This window comes from Giraffa tippelskirchi, chromosome 2 (assembly GCF_054371585.1).
Source record: "Giraffa tippelskirchi isolate mGirTip1 chromosome 2, T2T-mGirTip1v1.2.pri, whole genome shotgun sequence".
Classification (NCBI taxonomy): domain Eukaryota; kingdom Metazoa; phylum Chordata; class Mammalia; order Artiodactyla; family Giraffidae; genus Giraffa; species Giraffa tippelskirchi.
Genome location: NC_137276.1, coordinates 78,985,181 through 79,009,725, shown reverse-complemented (window position 1 = coordinate 79,009,725; position 24,545 = coordinate 78,985,181). Strand labels below are relative to the sequence as shown.

The 24,545-nt window shown below is 41.1% G+C and overlaps 1 protein-coding gene and 1 long non-coding RNA gene across 13 annotated transcripts in view; both read left to right on the top strand.

Annotated features, from left to right (window-relative positions):
- LOC145538004 (uncharacterized) overlaps positions 1 to 5,999 on the top strand; it is a 34,288-nt gene extending 28,289 nt beyond the window's left edge. For all 12 annotated transcript variants that reach the window (XM_081569193.1, XM_081569200.1, XM_081569198.1 and 9 more), the window contains one exon: positions 3,667 to 5,999. In XM_081569193.1, the coding sequence (XP_081425319.1) occupies positions 3,667 to 5,099 (1,433 nt within the window). In that variant the 3' untranslated portion in view covers positions 5,100 to 5,999. The remainder of the gene's footprint in view (positions 1 to 3,666) is intronic.
- A 6,428-nt stretch (positions 6,000 to 12,427) lies between these two features.
- LOC145538027 (uncharacterized) lies at positions 12,428 to 22,412 on the top strand. The gene is made up of 2 exons (XR_014076589.1): positions 12,428 to 12,533; positions 18,741 to 22,412. It is a non-coding gene; the product is annotated as an uncharacterized LOC145538027 (long non-coding RNA).
- Positions 22,413 to 24,545: the final 2,133 nt, after the last annotated feature.

Below are 24,545 nucleotides of genomic sequence, written 5' to 3'. Positions count from 1 at the left end.
CCAGACAAAGATGTCACAAAAAAGGAAAACTACAGGCCAATATCACTGATGAACATAGATGCAAAAATCCTTAATAAAATTCTAGCAAACAGAATCCAACATCATATTAAAAAGATCATACATCATGACCAAGTGGGCTTTATCCCAGGAATGCAAGGTTTTTTTAACATCCGCAAATCAATCAATGTAATACACCACATTAACAAATTGAAAGATAAAAACCATATGGTTATCTCAATAGATGCAGAAAAAGCCTTTGACAAAATTCAGCATCCATTTATGATAAAAACCCTCCAGAAAGCAGGAATAGAAGGAACATACCTCAACATAATAAAAGCTATATATGACAAACCCACAGCAAATATTATCCTCAATGGTGAAAAATTGAAAACATTTCCCCTCAAGTCAGGAACAAGGCAAGGATGCCCACTTTCACCACTACTATTCAACATAGTTTTGGAAGTTTTGGCCACAGCAATCAGAGCAGAAAAAGAAATAATAGGAATCCAGATAGGAAAAGAAGAAGTAAAACTCTCACTGTTTGCAGATGAGTAAAACTCTCACTGTTTCCTCTGCAGATGAGTAAAACTCTCACTGTTTACTCTACATAGAAAACCCTAAAGACTCTACTAGAAAATTACTAGAGCTAATCAATGAATATAGTAAAGTTGCAGGATATAAAATTAACACACAGAAATCCCTTGCATTCCTATACTCCAATAATGAGAAAACAGAAAGAGAAATTAAGGAAACAATACCATTCACCATTGCAACAAAAAGAATAAAATACTTAGGAATATATCTACCTAAAGAAACAAAAGACCTATATATAGAAAACTATAAAACACTGATGAAAGAAATCAAAGAGGACACAAACAGATGGAGAAATATACCGTGTTCATGGATTGAAAGAATTAATATAGTGAAAATGAGTATACTACCCAAAGCAATCTATAGATTCAATGCAATCCCTATCAAGCTACCAATGTTATTTTTCACAGAACTAGAACAAATCATCTCACAATTTGTATGGAAATATAAGAAACCTCGAATAGCCAAAGCAATCTTGAGGAAGAAGAATGGAACTGGAGGAATCAACCTGCCTGACTTCAGGCTCTACTACAAAACCACAGTCATCAAGACAGTATGGTACTGGCACAAAGATAGAAATATAGATCAATGGAACAAAATAGAAAGCCCAGAGATAAACCCACGCACCTGTGGACACCTTATCTTCGACAAAGGAGGCAAGAATATACAATGGAGAAAAGACAATCTCTTTAACAAGTGGTGCTGGGAAAACTGGTCAACCACTTGCAAAAGAATGAAACTAGAACACTTTCTAACACCATACACAAAAATAAACTCAAAATGGATTAAAGATCTAAACGTAAGACCAGAAACTATAAAACTCCTAAAGGAAAACATAGGCAAAACACTCTCCGACATAAATCACAGCAGGATCCTCCATGACCCACCTCCCAGAATATTGGAAATAAAAGCAAAAATAAACAAATGGGACCTAATTAAAATTAAAAGCTTTTGCACAACAAAGGAAACTATAAGCAAGGTGAAAAGACAGCCTTCAGAATGGGAGAAAATAATAGCAAACGAAGCAACAGACAAACAATCTCAAAAATATACAAGCAACTTCTGCAGCTGAATTCCAGAAAAATAAACGACCCAATCAAAAAATGGGCCAAAGAACTAAACAGACATTTCTACAAAGAAGACATACAGATGGCTAACAAACACATGAAAAGATGCTCAACATCACTCATTATTAGAGAAATGCAAATCAAAACCACAATGAGGTATCATTTCACACCAGTCAGAATGGCTGCTATCCAAAAGTCTACAAGCAATAAATGCTGGAGAGGGTGTGGAGAAAAGGGAACCCTCTTACACTGTTGGTGGGAATGCAAACTAGTACAGCCACTATGGAGAACAGTGTGGAGATTCCTTAAAAAACTGGGAATAGAACTGCCATATGACCCAGCAATCCCACTGCTGGGCATACACACTGAGGAAACCAGAATTGAAAGAGACGCGTGTACCCCAATGTTCATCGCAGCACTGTTTACAATAGCCAGGACATGGAAGCAACCTAGATGTCCATCAGCAGACGAATGGATAAGGAAGCTGTGGTACATATACACAATGGAATATTACTCAGCCATTAAAAAAATACATTTGAATCGGTTCTACTGAGATGGATGAAACTGGAGCCCATTATACAGAGTGAAGTAAGCCAGAAAGAAAAACACCAATACAGTATACTAATGCATATATATGGAATTTGAAAGATGGTAACGATAACCCTATATGCGAGACAGAATAAGAGACACAGATGCATAGAACAGTCTTATGGACTCTGAGGGAGAAGGTGAGGGTGGGACGTTCTGGGAGAATAGCATTGAAACATGTATATTATCATATGTGAAACATAACACCATTCCATGTTCGATGCATGAGACTAATGCTCAGGGCCGGGGCAATGGGATGACCCAGAGGGATGGGATGGGGAGGGAGGTGGGTGGGGGGTCCAGGAAGGGGAACACATGTAAACCCATGGCTGATTCATGTCAATGTATGGCAAAAACTATTACAATATTGTAAAGTAATTAGCCCCCAACTAAAATAAATAAATTTATAAAAAAGAAAAAGAAAATATGTGTAACTGAGACACTTTCCTGTATAACAGAAACTAACACAGCACTGTAAATTGGCTATATTACAATAAAGTAAAATTTTAAATATATATTGTCACTAAGGACATTAAACTCAAGGATATAGAGGATTATTGGAGAAGGAAATGGCAATCCACTCCAGTAATCTTGCCTGGAGAATTCCATGGACAGAGGAACCTGGCAGGCTACAGTCCATGGGGTTGCAGAGTCAGGCATGACTGAGCAACTATCACTCACTCATAGAGGATTATAGATAGAAGAGGAGTAAAAACAGGTACACATAACCAAAAAAATCATAAGGTTAAAGGTAAATGAAATTTTTAGGACCAGGTTTAGAATTTTATGGTTTTCATGGTATACAGAGATGTTGAAACATGTATGTGAAAGCAGGACTGAGATTTATTTGGGGGGGAAGCCAGAAGGGATTGAAATAGGGTTTGATGGTCAGGAGAGGTCCCCTGATGAGTAACTCTGATGTATTACAATGAAGAGAACATAAAGATTCCCTGGCGGAGGAAATGGCAACCTGCTCCAATATTCTTGCAGAAAATTCCATGGACAGAGGAGCCTGGTAGGCTACAGTCCATGGGGTCGCAAAGAGCTGGACATGACTGAGCGTGCACATGAGCACGCACACACACACAATATAACTAGAATAGAGCTGTGAGTCTGATCCTGTGGCAAGAATGGCTCACTGACATGCTCTTTTGTTGCATATTTTTATTCATCATGAATCAGAGCTAGAGACAGAATTGGAGCTTGGGTTTTAGTACTGTTCCTTTATGAATTAGGGCTTTTAGAATATGGGTTTGTTGCTCCTGGGTAGAATTGAAAAAGAGATGAGATTGGATTCATACACTGTTGTCATACTCTATGCATGAAGAGATTAGGACCTAAACTGATCAACTCCCCAAAATCTAATACTATTTCCTCTAAATATCCTTGTGAACTAATCTTTCTTTTCCTTCTATTTCAGAATTAATTAACAGCAGCATAAACTATTCAAGAAAGAAGTTTGAGTTTAACAAAGGTAGAAAATGGTTCCATGATGACAAGCATGAAAGAATTCATTATGGAGAGAAGTCTTATGACTATAATAAAAATGAGAATGACCTCTGTCTTAATGAAGACTCTGTTCAGCATCAAAAAATTCAAATTTTGGAGCAATCTTTTGAGTACAATGAATGTAGGAAAGCTTTCCATGCGAATTCACTCTTTGTTAAACGTAAGAAACCTTACACAGGACAGAACACCTGTGAATACACTGAATACAGAAAAACCTGTGATATGTTACCTCTCATTGCTCAAAGAACACATCCAAAAGAGAATCACTACGAATTTAATGAATGTGGAGAAAATTTCTTTGAGGACTCCATTCTCTTTGTTAACGCTTTGAGCCACAAGTCAGACCTGACTCCAATTCAAAGGACCCATTCAATTGACAATATAATTGAATATAATGAATGTGGAACATTTTTCAATGAAAACTTGGTCTTGGGTGCACAACAGAGCATGCACACAGGAGAAAAACCCTATGAATGTCATGAATGTGGAAAAACATTTAACCAGAAGTCAGCCCATACAAGACATCAGAGAACCCACACAGGGGAGAAATCCTATGAATGTCATGAATGTGGGAAAAGTTTCTACAAGAATTCAGACCTCATTAAACATCAGAGAATTCATACAGGGGAGAAACCTTATGAATGTCAAGAATGTGGGAAATCCTTCAGTGAAAAGTCAACCCTCACCCAACACCATAGAACACACACAGGGGAGAAACCATATGAATGTCATGAATGTGGGAAGGCCTTCTCATTTAAGTCAGTCCTTACAGTACATCAGAAGACACACACAGGGGAGAAGCCCAATGAATGTTACGAATGTGCAAAGGCCTTCCTGAGAAAATCAGACCTCATTAAACATCAAAGAACTCACACAGGAGAAAAACCTTATGAATGTACTGAATGTGGGAAATCTTTCTCTGAGAAGTCAACTCTCACTAAACATTTGAGAACTCATACAGGTGAGAAGCCTTATGAATGTACTGAATGTGGAAAATTTTTCTGCTATTACTCAGGTTTCACAGAACATCAGAGGAGACACACAGGAGAGAAACCTTTTAGATGTAATGAATGTGGGAAAAATTTCCGTCAGAAGTCAGCCCTAATTGTTCATCAGAGAACTCATGTAAGACAGAAACCCTATGAATGTAATCAATGTGGAAAATCATTCTGTGTGAAGTCAAAACTCATTGCACATCACAGAACACACACAGGGGAGAAACCCTATGAATGTAATGTTTGCAGAAAATCATTCTATGTGAAGTCAAAACTTACTGTACATCAGAGAACACATTTGGGGAGAAACCCTATAGGTATAATAAATGAGGGAAATCACTCTGGGTGAAGTCAACAGTTTATAGAACAAAGAACATCAAGTGGGGAAAAAAATCTATTAAGATTTTGAAACACCTTTGGTCTAAAGTCAGTTCTTAAAATACAGCAGAGAACTACAGAGGGGAGAAAATAATATAAAGATATTCAGGACATAGAAAAATCAGAAGATTTTCTACTGGAATTAAGCTCAGAATAGAGAAGAGCTATTGGTGAATGAATACCGGGAACCTTCTGCCCAAAACCACACCTCACTAAATATCAGAGAAATCAAGGTAAACCCTCTATCAGTATCTGTAGAAAAGACTTCATCCACAGGCCAGAGAAAATGCACAAACTATAGGCAATTATAGCAAAGCATTTACTTTGAGGTGATAATTTTATTGGAGTTATGTGAAATGTTTGAAGTAGCATCTCAGTGGACATCAGACAGTAATTACCAGAAAAATATTTCTGTTTTAAATGGGCAGAAGCTCTAGGTTAAACCTAATCATAATCAGTGAAATGTTAAAGAATGTCTGCATTTAGACACAGCATTTATACACTGTGGCCCAATGCTCTGTGTGCTGTTCCTTCCAAGTTAAGGTATTAGTTGTGAACTGGAATCAGTGGTTGTAAGGAATTCAAATGTCTTCTGGTCCTCCTACAGGCCTCCCCATAGGTCTGCCATGGGGGATGAGAAAGGTGTTCTGTCCACCTGCATCAAGTGTGCTGAGTGCCGGTGAAAAAGACAGAATGGCTGATGTGTTGGTAACATTGGGCAGATAAGTAAATGTGTGGAGGACGTTGAAAGTCAAATTTCTCACTGTTGGAAAAGGTATCTGTTAAAATGGAAACAGGAGAAGCTAGAAAATGTCTTGGAGGGTTGGACTGGACTGTAACTCATTTTAAATACACAGAAATAGTTACATTAGTGGTCATGTGTGTGTGTGTGTGTTTGTTTTATGGATCTGTCAGCTGAGAGGGCCTGAACATAATGACACCTCAGTAGGACTGAGCACACCAAGTACCAAGTTATTAATCACTAAATACTACCCTACCATCAAAAATGGACCACATCTCGAGTAATGCCTTATTCTAAGTCAGTCATGGGGAGAAATACAGGATGGTCTTATCTATTAAACAATAAGAAAATGTTCAAAGAATTATGCAGACATGTAAAAAGGACAAAAGAATCACCTTGGACAGGTTTCCTTGGCCAAATCTGAGACAGTTTGAACATTAAAACAAGTAACAGTAACATTCATTCATACTGATATAAGTAAATAAATACATAGAGGAAGGGGAAAAAAAGCTTTTCTTTATACAATGCTAACTAATAAATGTAGGAAGAATGGCAATAGATAAAAACACCACTGGCAGCCACCATACAGGTGGTTCATTCAGTAAGTCTACTTACGTACATAGTCTACTACTTTGTATGTAGAAGCTTAATGAAGGACAGAATACTGGCATAATCTCTTAAGTATTTCCCCACAAAATACTAATCAGGTATACAAACTGGCAGAAAGGATGCAAAAATAGACCTGTATATATGCCACCTACAAGAGACCCTCGATAGACTTAGGGACACATACAGACTGAAAATCAGAGGATGGAAAAAAATATTCCATTCAAACGCAAATCAAAAAGAAAGCTGGCATAGCAATACTCATTATCAGATAAAACAGACTTTAAAGAATGTTACAAGAGATAAGTAAGTACACTACACAATGATCAAGGGAGCAATCCATGAAAAATGTAACAATTAGGAACATCTCAATACATAAAGTAAATGCTAACAGCCATAAAAGGGCAAATTGGCAGGAACACAATAATAGTGGGAGACTTTAACACCCCACTTACACCAATGGACAGATCATCCAGACAAGAAATAAACAGTTTTAAATGACACAACAGACCAGATAGATTTAATTTATATTTACAGGACACTCCACTTGAAAGTGGCAGAGTACACTTTCTTCTCAAGTGCACATGAAACATTCTCCAGAATAAAATCACATCTTCGGTCCCAAATCAAGCCCCAGAAAATTTAAGAAAATTGAAATTTTATCAAGCAACTTTTCCAACCACAATGCTATGAGATTAGAAATCAAGTTACAGGAAAACTGTAAAAAACACAAACATGGAGGCTGAACACTGCACTGCTAAATAACCAAGAGATTACTTAGGAAATCAAAGAGGAAATAAAAAATACACAGAAATAAATTATAATAAAACCTCGATGATACAAAACCTAAGTGATGGAGTAAAAAAAAGTTCTAAGAAGTTTATAATAATTCCATCTCACTTCAAGAAACAAAAATCTCAATCTAACTTCGTACCTAGAGCAACTAGAGAAAGAAGAACAAAACGGAAAGTCAGTAGAAGGGAAGAAATCAAAGTCCAGAGCAGAAATGAAATAGAAATGAAGAAAACAATAGCAAAGATCAATAAAAGTTGATTCTTTGAGAAGATAAATAAAACTGATAAACCTTTAGCCATACTGATAAGAAAAAAAAGGGAGGAGAGGATTCAAATCAAGAAAATTAAGAAATGAAAAAGGATAAATTACTACTGACACTGCCGAAATGCAAAGGATCATAAGAGACTGTTACAAGCAACTATATGCCAATAAAATCAACAATCTGGAAGAAATGGACAAATTCTTGGAAAGGTATAACCTTTTATGACTGAACCAGGTTAGGATTTTCCCAGATTGAGAAACAGACCAATCACAAGTAATGAAATTGAAAATATAGTTAAAAAGTCTTCCAACACAACGAAAGTCAAGTAAGAGATGGTTTCACAGGCAAATTCTACCAAACATTTAGAGAAGAGTTAACACTAATTCTCAAAGTCTTTCCAAAAATTGCAGAGGGAGGCACACGACCAAGTTCATTCTACAAGGCTGACGTCACTCTGATACGAAAACTAGGCAAAGATATCACACAAAAAAGAAAATGACATCAATGTCACTGATGAACATAGATACAAAAATATCACTGATGAACATGGATAAAAAAATACTCAGCAAAATACTAGCAAACAGAATCCAATAACACATTCAAAGGATCATACACCATGATCAAGTGGGATTTATTTCAGGAATGCAAGGATTTTTCACAACACAAATCAATGTGCTACACTATATTAAAAAATTAAATAGATGAAGTAAAAGCTTTTGACAAAATTTAACAGCATTTATGATTTTAAAAAAAGCTCTCCAGAAAGTGGGCAAAGAGGGAAGCTACCTCAGCATAGTAAAGGCCATAAGACCAAACCAACCTACAGCAAACATCATTCTCAATGGTGAGATACTGAAAATATTTCCTCTAATATCAGGAAGACGATAAGGATGTAAGGATGTCCACTCTCATCACTCTTATTCAACATCGTTTTAGAAGTCCTAGCCAAAGCAATCAAGTGAAATAAATGGAATCCAAATTGGGAAAGAAGCTCACTTTTTCCAAATGGCATACTATATGTAGAAAATATTCAACATGCTACCAGAAGATTACCAGAGCTAATCAATGAGTTTGGTAAAGTTGCAGGGTACAAAATTAATGCAAAGAAATCTCCTGCTTTCCTATACAATGAGAATGAAAGATCAGAAAGCAAAATTATGGAAATAATCCAATTTATCATCCCCAGAAAAGAATAAAATATGTAGGAATACAGCTAAGTAATCAAAAGGTGGCTCAGATGGTAAAGCATCTGCCTGCAATGCAGATGACCTGGGTTCAATTGCTAGGTCAGGAAGATCCCCTGGAGAAGGAAATGGCAACCCACTCCAGTACTCTGCCTACAGAGTCAGATGCAACTGAGCGACTTCACTCACTCACTCACAAGGAAACAAAAGACCTGGACTCAGAAAACCATAAAGAAATGTGATGAAAGAAATCAAAGATGACACAAATAGATGAAGAGATGAAGAGATTATACCATATTCTTGGATTGGAAGAATCAGTATTGTCAAAATGACTATACTACCCAAAGCAATCTAAAGATTCAACGCAATCCCTATCAAATTACCACTTGAAGTTTTCACAGAACTAGAACAACAAATTTTAAAATTTGTACAGAAATGCAAAAGACCTCAAATAGCCAAAGCAACCTTAAGAAAACTGGAGCTGGAGAAATGAGGCTCTCTCACTTCAGACTATACTACAGAGCGATAGTAATCAAGACCATATTGGGATTATCACAGAACAAATATAAATGAAACAGGATTGAAAGCCCAGAGATAAACCTATGCACTTTTGGTCACCGAATTAAGGATAGAGGAGGTAGGAACATTCAATGGAGAAAAGACAATTTCTTAAATGCTAAAAAAAACTAGATAGATATATGTAAAAGAATGAACTCCGTAACACCACATACAAAAGTAAACTCAAAATGGATTAAAGGCCTAAATGTAATGTTAGGTGTTATAAAACTCTTAGAGGAAAACATAGGTAAAACAGTTTCTGACATAAACCACATCAAGATCTTTTTTGACCAACTTCCTAGCGTAATGAAAGTAAAAACAAAACACAAGTGTGACCAAATTAAACTTTATGGAAATTATAAACAAGAAAAAAAAGATAACCCTCAGAGTGGGAGAAAATATTTGCAAATGAAGGAACTGACAAGGGATTCATCTCCAAAATATATGAACAGCTCATGCAGCTCAGTATAAAACAAATAACCTAGTCAAAACATGGGTGGAGGACCTAAATAGACTTTTCTCCAAAGAAGACACGGGCTTCCACAAAAGTGGTGCAATGGTAAGGAATCTGCCTCCCAATGCAAGAGATACGGGTTCAGTCCCTGGGTCATGAAGCTCCCCTGGAGGAAGAAATGGCAACCCACTTCAGTATGCTTGTCTGGAAAATTCCATGGATAGAGAAGCCTGTGGGCTGTAATCCATGGGGTTGCACAGTTGGACACGACTGAACACACACATGTACCAAAGAAGTCATACAGATGGCCAAGAGGCACATGAAATGATGCTCAACATCAGTAATTATTAGAGAAAGGCAAATCAAAACTGCAGTGAAGTATCACCTCATATGGGTCAGAATGACTATTATCATAAAGTCTACAAATAGGTCTGGAGGAAACAGAACCCTCTTGCAGTTTTGGTAGGAATGTAAACTGATACCGCCACTATGGAGAACAGTATGGAGGTTTTTTAAAAAAGTAAAAGTAGAACTATCATTTGACCCAGCAGTCCCACTACAGGGCATAAACCCTTAGAAAACCATAATTCAGAAAGACACAGTGTTCACTGCAGTACTATGTACAATACTCAGAACACAGCAATAACCTAAGTGTCCATCAACAGATGAAAGAGTATGTGGTACAATGGAATATTACTCAGCCATAAAAAGAAACAGGATTGAGTCATCTGGAGAGATGTGGCTGGACCTAGAGTCTGTCATAGATAGTGATGTTAAGTCAGAAAAAAACTAATGTCACATATTAAGGTATGTAGATGGAATCCAGAAAAATTGTACAGATGAACCTAGTTCTAGGGCAAAAATAAAGACATAGACATGGAGAATGATGTATGGACACAGGCAGGTAATTGGATAGTGGGATGAATTGGAAAATTAGGTCTGACATAAATACATTTATGTAGAAAAATACATAGCTAGTGAGACCTGCACATTATAGCACAGGGAGCTCAGCTCATTGCTCTGTGATGACCAGGATGGGGGAGGTCCAAGAGTAAGGGTATATATGTATACATATAGCTGATTCACTTCGTTGTACATCAGAAAATAACACAACATTGTAAAACAAGTATACTTCAATTTTCTTAAGGTAAAAACAGAATAGTTGGAGAAATTTAAAAATTAAGAGTGTAGACGAGATGGACAGTAGTGTTTATTTTCACACTTGGGTCTGTAGGTAAGTGTTTTGTTTGGGGGACATACACATTCAGGTGTATAGGGGAAATGAAGTTTCATGTGCAGGTTATTTTCAAATGCGTTAGAAAGGAAAAAGTAATCTGTGTATAGAGAGAGAGTTCAAGCAAGCATAAGGGGTAGATGGTGGAAATGCAATTCAGAGTTGGGAACTGTGAGTTTTTTGTACTATGCTTGTGACTTTTTTGTAAGTTTAAAATCATTTTCAAGCAAATATGTGAAAGTTTTAAGTTAACTGACCTAGAGCCTACCACATTACAGAAAAAGACATGAAGCCATATTAGTGTCTCAGATACAGAAAAATATGATAAAACTTTACACACATTCGTGATTTCAAAATAGAAGTAGGTAAAGACAAAAAAAAAAAAAAAAGAAGTAGGAGACTTCACTAGAAACAAAAAGCTAAAATACAACAGACATCATACTAAACAGATAAATACTGGAATGTTTCTTCTTTATATTAATCATCAGATATGAATGCTTGTTACCACCACTTCTATTTAACACTGGACTGAAAGCTTTAGCTAGGTCATTAAGGCCAAATAAAAATAAAGCATAAAAAACTGCAATTATTTGCAGGTGATACCATTGTATACATTAAAAACGTCTATGGGAAAAGTATTAGAAGTGAATTAGCAAACTGGCTATATAAAAATCATTTTTATGTATAGATAACAAATAGAAAATTTAAATAATACCAGGAGAAATGTATCCTTCCTGGATAGGGTGACACACACCAGATTTATTCTACCTGACAAAATTGGGTAAAGAAAAATAAAGGAAATAATTATTTTCAAGTCACTAGACATACAGCAGCCCTAAAACAGTTTCAGAAATAATTAAAAAACAGCGTATCACAAAATTGAGACATTTAAAGACAAAATGAAAGAGTGTTAAAGATGGAGGAGCAGAATGACATGAACTCACCCCTTCTTACAGAAACACCAACATCAAAAGTAACTGCTGAACAACACTGACAAAAAAAAAAAAAAAACCCCCACTGGAACCAAAAAAAAAAAAAAGATACCCTACATCCAAAGACAAAGAAGAAGCCACAACAAGATAGTAGGAAGGGTGCAATCACGATAAAATCAAATCCCATACATGCCAGATGGGTGACCCACAAACTAGAAAACATACCACAGGAGTAAAACTTCTGAGCCTCACGTCTGGCTCCCCAGCCTGGGTTTCTCGCATTGGGAGGAATAGTCCCCAGAGAATCTAGTTTTGACAGCTAGCAGGGTTTGATCACAGAAATTACACAGTACTGGGGGAACAAACTGCACTCCCAGAGGACACACACACGGTCTTTATACACAGCAGGACTTGGGAAATGCAGTGACCTCATAAGGGACTGTGCCAGACTTAACCGCTAGTATTGGAGGGTCTCCTGCTGAGGCAGGGCGTGGCTGTGGCTCATTGCAGGGACAAGGACACTGGTAGCAGCAGTTCTGGTGAATACTCATTGGTGAAACTGGAGGTTTCTATTTTTCACCAAGAAAACAACCTGCAGGTTCCAGTGCTAGGATCCCTTAGGTGAAACTACCAACAAGGTGGGAACACATCCCCACCTATCAGCAGACAGGCTGCTTAAAGCCTTCCTGAATAAAGAGCTATCCAACTGACACTGCCCTTTCCACCAGAGAGACAAGACCTAGCTTCATCCATCAGTAGGCAGTTACCAATACCTTCCCCCTAGAGAGCCTACATAAGTCTCTTGGCCTCATCCATCAGGGAGGAGAGAGCAAAAGCCAGAAAAACTACAATCCTGCAGCCTGTGGAATGGAAACCACAGTGTCAGAAAATCAGACAGCAGAAGAAATATGTCCCAGATGAAGGAACAAGATAAAGCTTCAGAAAAACAACTAAGTGAAGTGGAGATCGACAACCTACCTGAAAAAGAATTCAGAGTAACAATAGTAAAGATGATCCAAGATCTCGGAAAAAGAATGGAGGTACAGAGACAGCAGATACAAGAAATGTTTATCAAAGATGTAGAAGAACTAAGGAAAAAAGATGAATAATAGAAGAACTGAAATGAAAAATACACTAGAAATAATCAATATAAAAACAGGCAGAACAGATCAGTGATCTGGAAAACAGAACACTAGAAATCACTGCCATGGAACAGAATAAAGACAAAGGAATTAAAAGGAATGAGGACAGGTCTTAGAGATCTCTGGAACATTAAATGTACAAACATTCACATTGTAGGGGTCCAGAGAAAGAGAAAGAATCTGAGGAAATACTCAAATAATAACTGAAAACTTCCTCAGCATGGGAAAAAAAGAAAAAACAGTCACCCAAGTCCAGGAAGCAGGGTCTCAGGCAGGATGAACCCAAGGAGAAATATGCCAAGACACACAGTAATCGAACTGACAAAAATTAAAGATAAAAAATATTAAAAGCAACAAGGAACATACAGAGCAACTCCCATACAGTCATCAGCTGGTTTCTCAGCAAAAACTGTGCAAGCCAGAAGGGAGTGGCACAATGTATTTAAAGTTATGAAAGGGAACTATCTACGAACAAGAATATACACCAGGGCTTTCTTTCAGATTCAGCAAAGAAATCAAAAGCTTTACTGGCAAGGAAAAGCTAAGAGAATTCAGTACCACCAGACCAGCTTTGCAGCAAATGCTAAAGGAACTTCTCCAGGTGGGGAAGGAAAAAACTCCACAACTAGAAATAAGAAAATTATGAATGGAGAAGCTCACCAGTAAAGGGAAACACAGTAAAGGTAGGAAATCATTTACACACAAATATGATATAAAAATGTATAACTGTGAAAAGACCAGAGCACAAATGCAAGATATTGGAAATGAATCTGAAATTAAAAGATCAGCAACTTAAAACAATCTTGTTTATAGACAGTCTGATATATCAAAACCTCATTATAACTGCAAATCAAAAATCCACAACAGATACATTAAAAAAGGAATCTAAGCACAACACTAAAGTTAGTCATCAAATCACAAGAAATAACAAAAGAAAAAGGGGGAGAAAGACACCTGCAAAAACAAATCCAAAACAGCAAAAATAAAAGATTTACTTAGTGTTGATTTGAAAACTGACTTCTCCCTAAACTGAATGGCTAATGCAGTACAACACTAATCACCAATCAACAGCAGGTTTGTTGTTGGAAATTAACAAGTCTGAATCTAAAATGTATGTGCAGATACAGTGACCAAAGGCAATAGCTGAAGTAGCAAAATAAAGCTACAGGACTTAGACTTCAAGGTAAACCTTACATGGTGACTGCAGGTGAGGAATCAGAAAGCTTCTTGGCAGGAAAGCTATAACAAACCTAGACAGTGTGTTGAAAAGCAGAGACAGGGGGGCGGTCCTAAGATGGCGGAGGAATAGGACAGGGAGACCACTTTCTCCCCCCACAAAGTCATCGAAAGATCATTTGAACACTGAGCAAATACCACAAAACAACTGGCAGAAGGCTGTTCTGAACGCTGGCAGAGGACACCAGGCACCCAGAAAGGCAGCCCATTGTCTTTGAAAGGAGGTAGGACAAAATATAAAAGATAAAAGAGAGACAAAAGAGTTAGGGACAGTGACCTGTCCTGGGGAGGGAGTCTTAAAAGAGAAGTTTCCAAACACCAGGAGACCCTCTCAATGGCGGGTCTGTGGGGAGTTTTGGAATCTCAGAGGGCAACATAACCGGGAGGAAGAAATAAATAAAACCCACAGATTACAGGTCTAACTACAACTCCCAGAGGAGAAATAGCCCAGATGCTCGTATCCGCCACTAGCAAGCACGGGCTGCACTACTTAGGGTAAGGACCAGGCCTGAATGCCCTGAGGGCAATCTGAGGGAGCTAACGTGAGATAGCAACCCAAACTATGGGATAGCCAAAGAGAGGAAAAAAAATAGGAAAAAGAGGGAGCACTTTCCCACGAAAAGCTCTAAACTAAGGCACTGCCGGGCCGCACACAGAACAAAGGACTGAGCAAATACCAGAGGAGAGCTAGCCGGCTGCAGACCAGCCCATCCCCTGATGGAGTCAGGAAGGCAGGCGGGTGCCAGCCAGAGCTGGAAGGAAAGGGGCATCCTCTACCAAACTGCAAGCAGGTTCTCAGTTGCTAACCAAGTCTTCCTGGGATCCTGGACGGTTGACATATGTCAGGAGGGTTGCACCCAGATATCAGCTCCCCAGAAGAGACACACAGAACATCTAAGATGCAGCTGCACACCCAGGAAACCGAGCGGCTGGGACCGGGGAGGTGATAAGATGCACCACACCTGGGGAGTGTGTGCTCGCCAAGCACCTGGTCGCCTGAGCTGCTCAGACCTGGGAAGGGCACAAAACGTAGGCGCAACCGAGTCTGCACCTTAGTGGAATACGCGAGAACCTGCACCTGAGTGGCCTAGATCTGGGAAGTGCATGCAACCCAGGGCCCGCCCCAGAAAGTTCCCCGGCAGAGCCACCTGGAGCCTAAGCAGTGTAGACGGGGAAAGCACACACGCCATGAGCAAGGGCAAACCCCGTGTGACCCAGACACTGCGAGCACTTCCCACACCTGCCAGTGATTCTTGTTTGCAGTGTTCCTCCCCCCCTGCAGCACAACTGAACAAGTGAGCCTAAATAAGTGACCACCTTCGCCCCCTTGTGTCAGGGCAGAAGTTAGATATTGAAGAGACTTTCAAACAGAGGAAGCCAAAATAAACCAAGAAGAGGGAACAGCTCTGGAAGTGACAGGTGCAACAGATTAAAACCCTATAGTTAGCACCAGCTACATTGGAAGGGGTCTATAGACTTTGAGAAGAAGTACAAGGTGGAACAAAGAACTATCTGAAACTGAACTGACCCCACACTGCCCTCAACAGCTCCAGAGAAATTCCTAGATATATTTCACTATTATCATTTTTAAATTTCTTTTTAACTTTATTTAAGTTCTTCAATAATCCTCTAATTTTCATTTTGAAAACCTACTATTACCTTGAAAAAAAAAAAGACCCTATTTTTAAAGCAAATTTCGTCTTTTTTATATAACTTTTACGATTTTGTTTTTTAATATTGTATTTTTGAGAGTCTAACCTCTACTCTACATTTTTAATCTTTGCTTTTTGGTAATTGTTATCAATTTTGTACCTTTAAGAAGCCAATCTTCAGTACCCATTTTTACTTAGAAGTGTGATTACTGGCTTGATTGCTCTCTCCATTTTTGACTCTCCTTTCTCTACCCCAGGTCACCTCTATCTCCTCCCTCCCCCTTCTCTTCTCTACTTAACTCTGTGAATCTCTTTGGGTGTTCCAGGCTGTGGAGAAAACTTAAGGAACTGATTGTGATCAGCTAGACTGGTCTCTCTCCTTTTGACTCCCCCTCCTCTCCTCCTGATCACCTCTATCTCCTTCCCCTCTTTTCTCTTCTCTATGGAAATCTGTGAACCTCTCTGAGTGTTCCAGACTGTGGAGAGCAAATAGGGAATTGATTATTGGCTAGACTGCGCTCACCCTCTTTGATTCCCCCTCTTCTCTTTCTGGTCACCTATATCTCTCCTCCCTCTTCTTTTCGTCATGTAACTCTGTGAACCTCTCTGGGTGTCCCTCACTGTGGAGAATCTTTTCACTATTAACCTAAATGTTTTGTCATCGGTGCTGTATGGATGGAGAAGTCTTGAGGCTACTACAAGAATAAGACTGAAAGCCAGAGGCAGGAGGCCTAAATCCAAAACTTGAGATCACCAGAAATCTCCTGATTCCAGGGACCATTAATTGACAAAAGCTCGTCCAAAAGCCTCCATACCTACACTGAAACCAGCTCCACTGAAGAGCCAACAAGTTTCAGAGCAAGACTACCAAGCTAATTCTCCAACAAAGCAGAAACATAACCCCAAGCACAAAAATACAGGCAGCCAAAAGTCACACCAAACCCATAGACACCTCAAAACTCACTACTGGACACTTCATTGCACTCCAGAGAGAAGAGATCCAGCTCCACCCACCAGAACACCGATGCAAGCTTCCCTAACCAGGAAACCTTGACAAGCCACTGGTCCAACCCCACCCACAGGGAGGAACCTCCACAATAAAGAGGAACCACAGACTTCCAGCACACAGAAAGGCAACCCCAAACACAGCAACCTAAACAAGATGAAATGGCAGAGAAATATTCAGCAGGTAAAGGAACATGATAAAAGCCCACCAAACCAAACAAAAGAGGAGGAGACAGGGAGTCTAACTGAAAAAAGAATTCAGAATAATGATAGTAAAAATGATCCAAAATTTTGAAAACAAAATGGAGTTACAGATAAATAGTGTGGAGACAAGGATTGAGAAGATGCAAGAAAAGTTTAACAAGGAGCTAGAAGAAGTAAAAAAGAACCAACCCATAATGAATAATGCAACAGCTAAGATCAAAAGCACTCTAGAGGGAACCAATAGTAGAATAACTGAGGCAGAAGATAGGATAAGTGAGGTGGAAGATAGAATGGTGGAAATAAATGAAGCAGAGAGGAAAAAAGAAAAAAGGATTAAAAGAAATGAGGACAACCTCAGAGACCTCTGGGATAATGTCAAACGCCCCAATATTTGAATCACAGGAGTCCCAGAAGAAGAAGACAAAAAAGAAAGGCCATGAGAAAATACTTGAGGAGATAATAGTTGAAAACTTCCGTAAAATGGGGAAGGAAATAGCCACCCAAGTCCAAGAAACCCAGAGAGTGCCAAACAGGATAAACCCAAGGCGAAACACCCCAAGACACATATTAATCAAATTAATGAAGATCAAACACAAAGAACAAATATTAAAAGCAGCAAGGGAAAAACAACCCACCAGGGGATCCCCATAAGGATACCAGCTGATCTTTCAATAGAAACTCTTCAAGCCAGAAGGGAATGGCAGGACATACTTAAAGTGTTGAAAGAGAAAAAACTACAACCCAGATTACTGTACCCAGCAAGGATCTCATTCAAATATGAAGGAGAAATCAAAAACTTTACAGACAAGCAAAAGCTCAGAGAATTCAGCACCACCAAACCAGCTCTTCAACAAATGCTAAAGGATCTTCTCTAGACAGGAAACACAGAAAAGGTTTATAAACCCAAACCCAAAACAACAAAGTAAATGGTAACGGGATCATACTTATCAATAATTACATTGAATATAAATGGGTTAAATGCCCCAACCAAAAGACAAAGACTGGCTGAATGGATACAAAAACAAGACCCCTATATAATGCTGTCTACAAGAGACACACCTCAAACCTAGGGACACAAACAGACTGAAAGTGACGGATTGGAAAAAGATATTTCACGCAAATGGAGACCAAAAGAAAGCAGGAGTAGCAATACTCATATCAGATAAAATAGACTTTGAAATAAAGGCCATGAAAAGAGACAAAGGATACTACATAATTATCAAAGGATCAATCCAAGAAGAATATATAACAATTATAAATATATATGCACCCAATATAGGAGCACTGCAATAAGGAAGGCAAATGCTAACAAATATGAAAGGAGAAATTAACAGTAACACAATAATAGTGGGAGACTTTAATACCCTACTCACACCTAGGGATAGATCAACTAAACAGAAAATTAGCAAAGAAACAAACTTTAATGATGCAATGGGCCAGTTAGACCTAATTGATATCTATAGGACATTTCCCCCTAAAACAATGAATATCACCTTTTTCTCAAGTGCACATAGAACCTTCTCCAGGATAGATCACATTCTGGGCCATAAATCTAGCCTTGGTAAATTGAAAAAAACTGAAATCATCTCAAACATCTTTGACGCAGGAGCGGCGAGCGGCAGAGAGGAGATACTCCACGTCCAAGGTAAGAGAAACCCAAGTAAGACGGTAGGGGCTGAGAGAGGGCACGGCGACTGAGCAGTGAGCAGCAGCTGCAGCGCAGGGGCAGCTAGTGGCGCTTGGGCGGCACAGGAGCGGTGAGCAGCAGAGAGGAGATATCCTACATCCAAGGTCAGGGGTGGCAGCTAGGAGGAGCTACCCCACGTGCAAGGTAAGAGAAACCCAAGTAAGATGGTAGGTGCTGAGAGAGGGCACGGTTACTGAGGGGTGAGCAGCGGCTACAGCTCAGGAGCAGCTAGTGGTGGTTGGGGGACACAGGATTGGCGAGCGGAGGAGAGGAGATATCCCACGTCCAAGGCCAGGGGTGGCGGCCAAGAGGAGCTATCCCACGTGTAAGGTAAGAGAAACCCAAGTAAGACGGTACGTGCTGAGAGAGGGCATGGTGGCGGCTGCAGCGCAGGAGCAGCGAGCAGTAGAGAGAAGTTCTCCCACGTCCAAGGTCCGGGGCAGCAGCCAGGAGGTACCCCACGTGCAAGGTAAGAGAAACCCAAGAAAGATGGTAGGTGCTGAGAGAGGGCACGGCGACTAAGTAGCGAGTGGCGGCTGCAGCGCAGGAGCAGCTAGTGGTAGTTGGGTGGCACAAGAGTGCCGAGCAAAAAAAAAAAAAAAAAAAAGAGTGCCGAGCAGCAGAGAGGAGATATCCCACGTCCAAGGTCAGGGGCAGCAGCTGAGAGGAGCTACCCCACGTGCAAGGTAAGAGAAACCCAAGTAAGACGGTAGGTGCTGAGAGAGGGCACGTTGGCAGCTGCAGCACAGGAGCAGCGAGCAGCGGCCACGCGGTGCAGGAGCAGTGAGCGGCAGCTGCGCGGCACAGAAGCGGTGAGCGGCAGAGAGGAGATACGCCACATCCAAGGTAAGAGAAACCCAAGTAAGATGGTAGGTGCTGAGACAGGGCACGGCGACTGAGCGGCAAGTGGCAGCTGCAGCGCAGGAGCGGCTAGTGGTAGTTGGGTGGCACAGGAGCGCCGAGCAGCAGAGAGGATATATTCCACATTCAAGGTCAAAGGCAGCGGCCGAGAGGAGCTACCCCACGTGCAAGGTAAGAGAAACCCACGTAAGACGGTTGATGCTGAGAGAGGGCATGGCGGCAGCTGCGGTGCAGGAGCGGCGAGCGGCAGCCATGTGGCGCAGGAGCGGCGAGCAGGAGAGAAGAGTTATCCCACGTCCAAGGCCAGGGGCAGCAGCCGGGAGGAGCTACCCCACGTGCAAGGTAAGAGAAACCCAAGTAAGACGGTAGGTGCTCAGCGAGGGCACGGCAGCAGCTGCAGCACAGGAGCAGTGAGCAGCGGCCTCATGGTGCAGGAGCAGTGAGCGGCAGTTGCGTGGCACAGGAGCAGCGAGCAGTCGAGAGAAGATACTCCACATCCAAGGTAAGAGAAACCCAAGTAAGCCAGTAGGTGCTGAGAGAGGGCACGGCGACTGAGAGGCAAGTGGAGGATGCAGCACAGGAGCAGCTAGTGGTGGTTGGGGGGCACAGGAGGAGCGAGCAGCAGAGAGGAGTTATCCCATGTCGAAGGTCAGGGGCGGCAGCTGGGAGGAGCTACCCCACGTGCAAGGTAAGAGAAACCCAAGATGGTAGGTGCTGAGAGAGGGCATGGCGACTGAGCAGCGAGGGGCAGCCGCAGCACAGAAGCAGCTAGTGGCATTTGGGTGGCACAAGAGTGCCGAGCAGCAGAGAGGAGATATCCCATGTCCAAGGTCAGGGGCAGCGGCTGAGAGGAGCTACCCCACGTGCAAGGTAACAGAAACCCAAGTAAGACGGGAGGTGCTCAGAGAGGGCATGGCGGCAACTGCAGCGCAGGAGCAGTGAGCAGCGGCCATGCAGCGCAGGAGCAGCGAGCGGTGGCTGCGCGGCGCAGGAGCGGCGAGTGGCAGAGAGGAGATACTCCACATCCAAGGTAAGAGAAACCCAAGTAAGACGATAGGTGCCAAGAGAGGGCACGGCGGCACCTGCAGTGCAGGAGCGGCGAGCGGCAGCTGCGGTGCAGGAGTGGCTAGCAGCAGTTGGGTGGTGCAGGAGCGGCGAGCAGCAGAGAGGAGATAACCACGTCCAAGGTCAGGAGCCGTGGCTGTGAGGACATACCCCACGTCTGAGGTAAGGAGCAGCGAATTCACTTTCCTGGAGCAGTCATGAAGAGATACCCCACGTCCAAGGTGAGAAAAACCCAAGTAAGATGGTAGGCACTCAGAGACGGCATCAGAGGGCAGACAGACTGAAACGACAATCACAGACAACTAGCCAATCTGATCACATGGACCACAGCCTCGTCTAACTCAGTGAAACTAGGCCATACAGTGTAGGACCACCCAAGATAGACCGGTCATGGTGGAGAGGTCTAACAGAATGTGGTCCACTGGAGAAGGGAATGGCAAACCACTTCAGTATTCTTGCCTTGAGAACCCCATGAACAGTATGAAAAGGCAAAAAGATACAACACTAAAAGATGAAATCCCCAGGTCGGTAGGTGCCCAATATGATACTGGAGATCAGTGGAGAAATAACTTAAGAAAGAATGAAGGAATGGAGCCAAAGCAAAAACAATACCTGGTTGTGGATGTGACTGGTGATAGAAGCAAGGTCCGATGCTGTAAAGAGCAATATTGCATAGGAACCTGGAATGTTAGGACCATGAATCAAGGCAAATTGGAAGTGGTCAAACAGGAGATGGCAAGAGCGAACGTCGACATTCTAGGAATCAGTGAACTAAAATGGAAGGGAATGGGTGAATTTAACTCACATGGCCATTTTATCTACTATTCTGGGCAGGAATCCCTTAGAAGAAATGGAGTAGCCATCATAGTCAACAAAAGAGTCCAAAATGCAGTACTTGGATGCAATCTCAAAAATGACAGAATGATCTCTGTTCGCTTCCAAGGCAAACCATTCAATATCACGGTAATCCAAGTCTATGCCCCAACCAGTAACGCTGAAGAAGCTGAAGTTGAACAGTTCTATGAAGACCTACAAGACCTTTTAAAAGAACTAACACCCAAAAAAGATGTCCTTTTCATTATAGGGGACTGGAATGCAAAAGTAGGAAGTGAGGAAACACCTGGAGTAACAGGCAAATTTGGCCTTGGAGTACAGAACGAAGCAGGGCAAAGGGTAATAGAGTTTTGCCAAGAGAACACTCTTGTCATAGCAAACACCGTCTTCCAACAACATAGGAGAAGACTCCACATATGGACATCACCAGATGGTCAACACCGAAATCAGCTTGATTATATCCTTTGCAGCCAAAGATGGAGAAGATCTATACAGTCAGCAAAAACAAGACCGGGAGCTGACTGTGGCTCAAATCATGAACTGCTTATTGCCAAATTCAGACTGAAATTGAAGAAAGTGGGGAAAACCACTAGACCATTCAGGTATATCCTAAATCCAATCCCTTATGACTATACAGTGGAAGTGAGAAATAGATTTAAGAAGCTAGATCTGATAGACAGAGTGCCTGATGAACTATGGATGGAGGTTCATGACATTGTACAGGAGACAGGGAGCAAGACCATCGCCAAGAAAAAGAAATGCAAAAGAGCAAAATGGCTGTCTGAGGAGGCCTTACAAATAGCTGTGAAAAGAAGAGAAGTGAAAGGCAAAGGAGAAAAGGAAAGATACACCCATTTGAACGCAAAGTTCCAAAGAATAGCAAGGAGAGATAAGAAAGCCTTTCTCAGTGATCAGTGCAAAGAGATAGAGGAAAATAATAGAATGAGAAAGACTAGAGATCTCTTCAAGAAAATTAGAGATACCAAGGGAACATTTCATGCAAAGATGGGCTCAATGAACGACAGAAATGGTATGGACCTAACATAGCAGAGAAGAAGGAAGTGGCAACCCCACTCCAGTATTCTTGCCTGGAGAATCCCATGGACAGAGGAACCTGGCAGGCTACCGTCCATGAGCTCACAAGAGTTGGACACGACTTAGTGACTAAACCTAACATAACAGAAGAAGCAGAAGCAGCAGCAGCAGAAGATATTAAGAGGAGGTGGCAACAATACACAGAAGAACTATACAAAAAAGATCTTTATGACCCAGATAATGGTGTGATGATGGTGTGATCACTCACCTAGAGCCAGACATCCTGGAATGTGAAGTCAAGTGGGCCTTAGGAAGCATCACTACGAACAAAGCTAGTGGAGGTGATCGAATTCCAGTTGAGCTATTTCAAATCCTGAAAGGTGACGCTATGAAAGTGCTGCACTCAATATGCCAGCAAATATGGAAAACTCAGCAGTGGCCACTGGACTGGAAAAGGTCAGTTTTCATTCCAATCCCAAAGAAAGACAATGCCACAGAATGCTCAAACTACGGCACAACTGCACTCATCTCACACGCTAGCAAAGTAATGCTCAAAATTCTCCAAGCCAGGCTTCAACAGTTAAGTGAACTGTGAACTCCCAGATGTTCAAGCTGGATTTAGAAAAGGCAGAGGAACTAGAGATCAAATTGCCAATGTCCCATGGATCATCGAAAAAGCAAGAGAGTTCCAGAAAAACATCTATTTCTGCTTTATTGACCATGCCAAAGCCTTTGACTGTGTGGATCACAATAAACTGTGGAAAATTCTGAAAGAGATGGGCATACCAGACCACCTGACCTGCCTCTTGAGAAACCTGTATGCAGGTCAGGAAGCAACAGTTAGACATGGACATGGAACAACAGACTGGTTCCAAATAGGAAAAGGAGTACGTCGAAGCTGTATATTGTCACCCTGCTTATTTAACTTATATGCAGAGTACATCATGAGAAACGCTGGGCTGGATGAAGCACAAACTGGAATCAAGATTGCTGGGAGAAATATCAATAACCTCATACACGCAGATGTCACCACCCTTATGGCAGAAAGTGAAGAACTAAATAGCCTCTTGATGAAAGTAAAGAGGAGAGTGAAAAAGTTGGCTTAAAGCTCAACATTCAGAAAACTAACATCATGGCCTCCGATCCCATCACTTCATGGCAAACAGCTGGGGAAACAGTGGCTGACTTTATTTTTTATTAATTTATTTTAGTTGGGGGCTAACTACTTTACAATATTGTAGTGTTTTTTGCCATACATTGACATGAATCAGCCATGGGTTTACATGTGTTCCCCATCCTGAACCTCCCTCCCCATCCCATCCCTCTGGGTCATTCCATTGCCCCAGCCCAGAGCACTTGTCTCATTCATCGAACCTGGAATGGCATTCTGTTTCACATATGCTAATATACATGTTTCAATGCTATTCTCTCAGAATGTCCCACCCTCACTTTCTCCCTCAGAGTGCATAAGACTGTTCTATGCATCTGTGTCTCTAATTCTGTCTCGCATATAGGGTTATCGTTACCATCTTTCAAATTCCATATATATGCATTAGTATACTGTATTGGTGTTTTTCTTTCTGGCTTACTTAACTCTGTACAATGGGCTCCAGTTTCATCCATCTCAGTAGAAATGATTCAAATGTATTCTTTTTAATGGCTGAGTAATATTCCATTGTGTATATGTACCACAGCTTCCTTATCCATTCGTCTGATGATGGACATCTAGGTTGCTTCCATGTCCTGGCTATTATCAACAGTTCTGGGATGAACATTGGCGTACACCTGTCTCTTTCAATTCTGGTTTCCTCGGTGTGTATGCCCAGCAGTGGTATTGCTGGGTCATATGGCAGTTCTATTCCCAGTGGGCTTTAAAATCACTGCAGATGGTGACTGCCTCCATGAAATTAAAAGACGCTTACTCCTTGG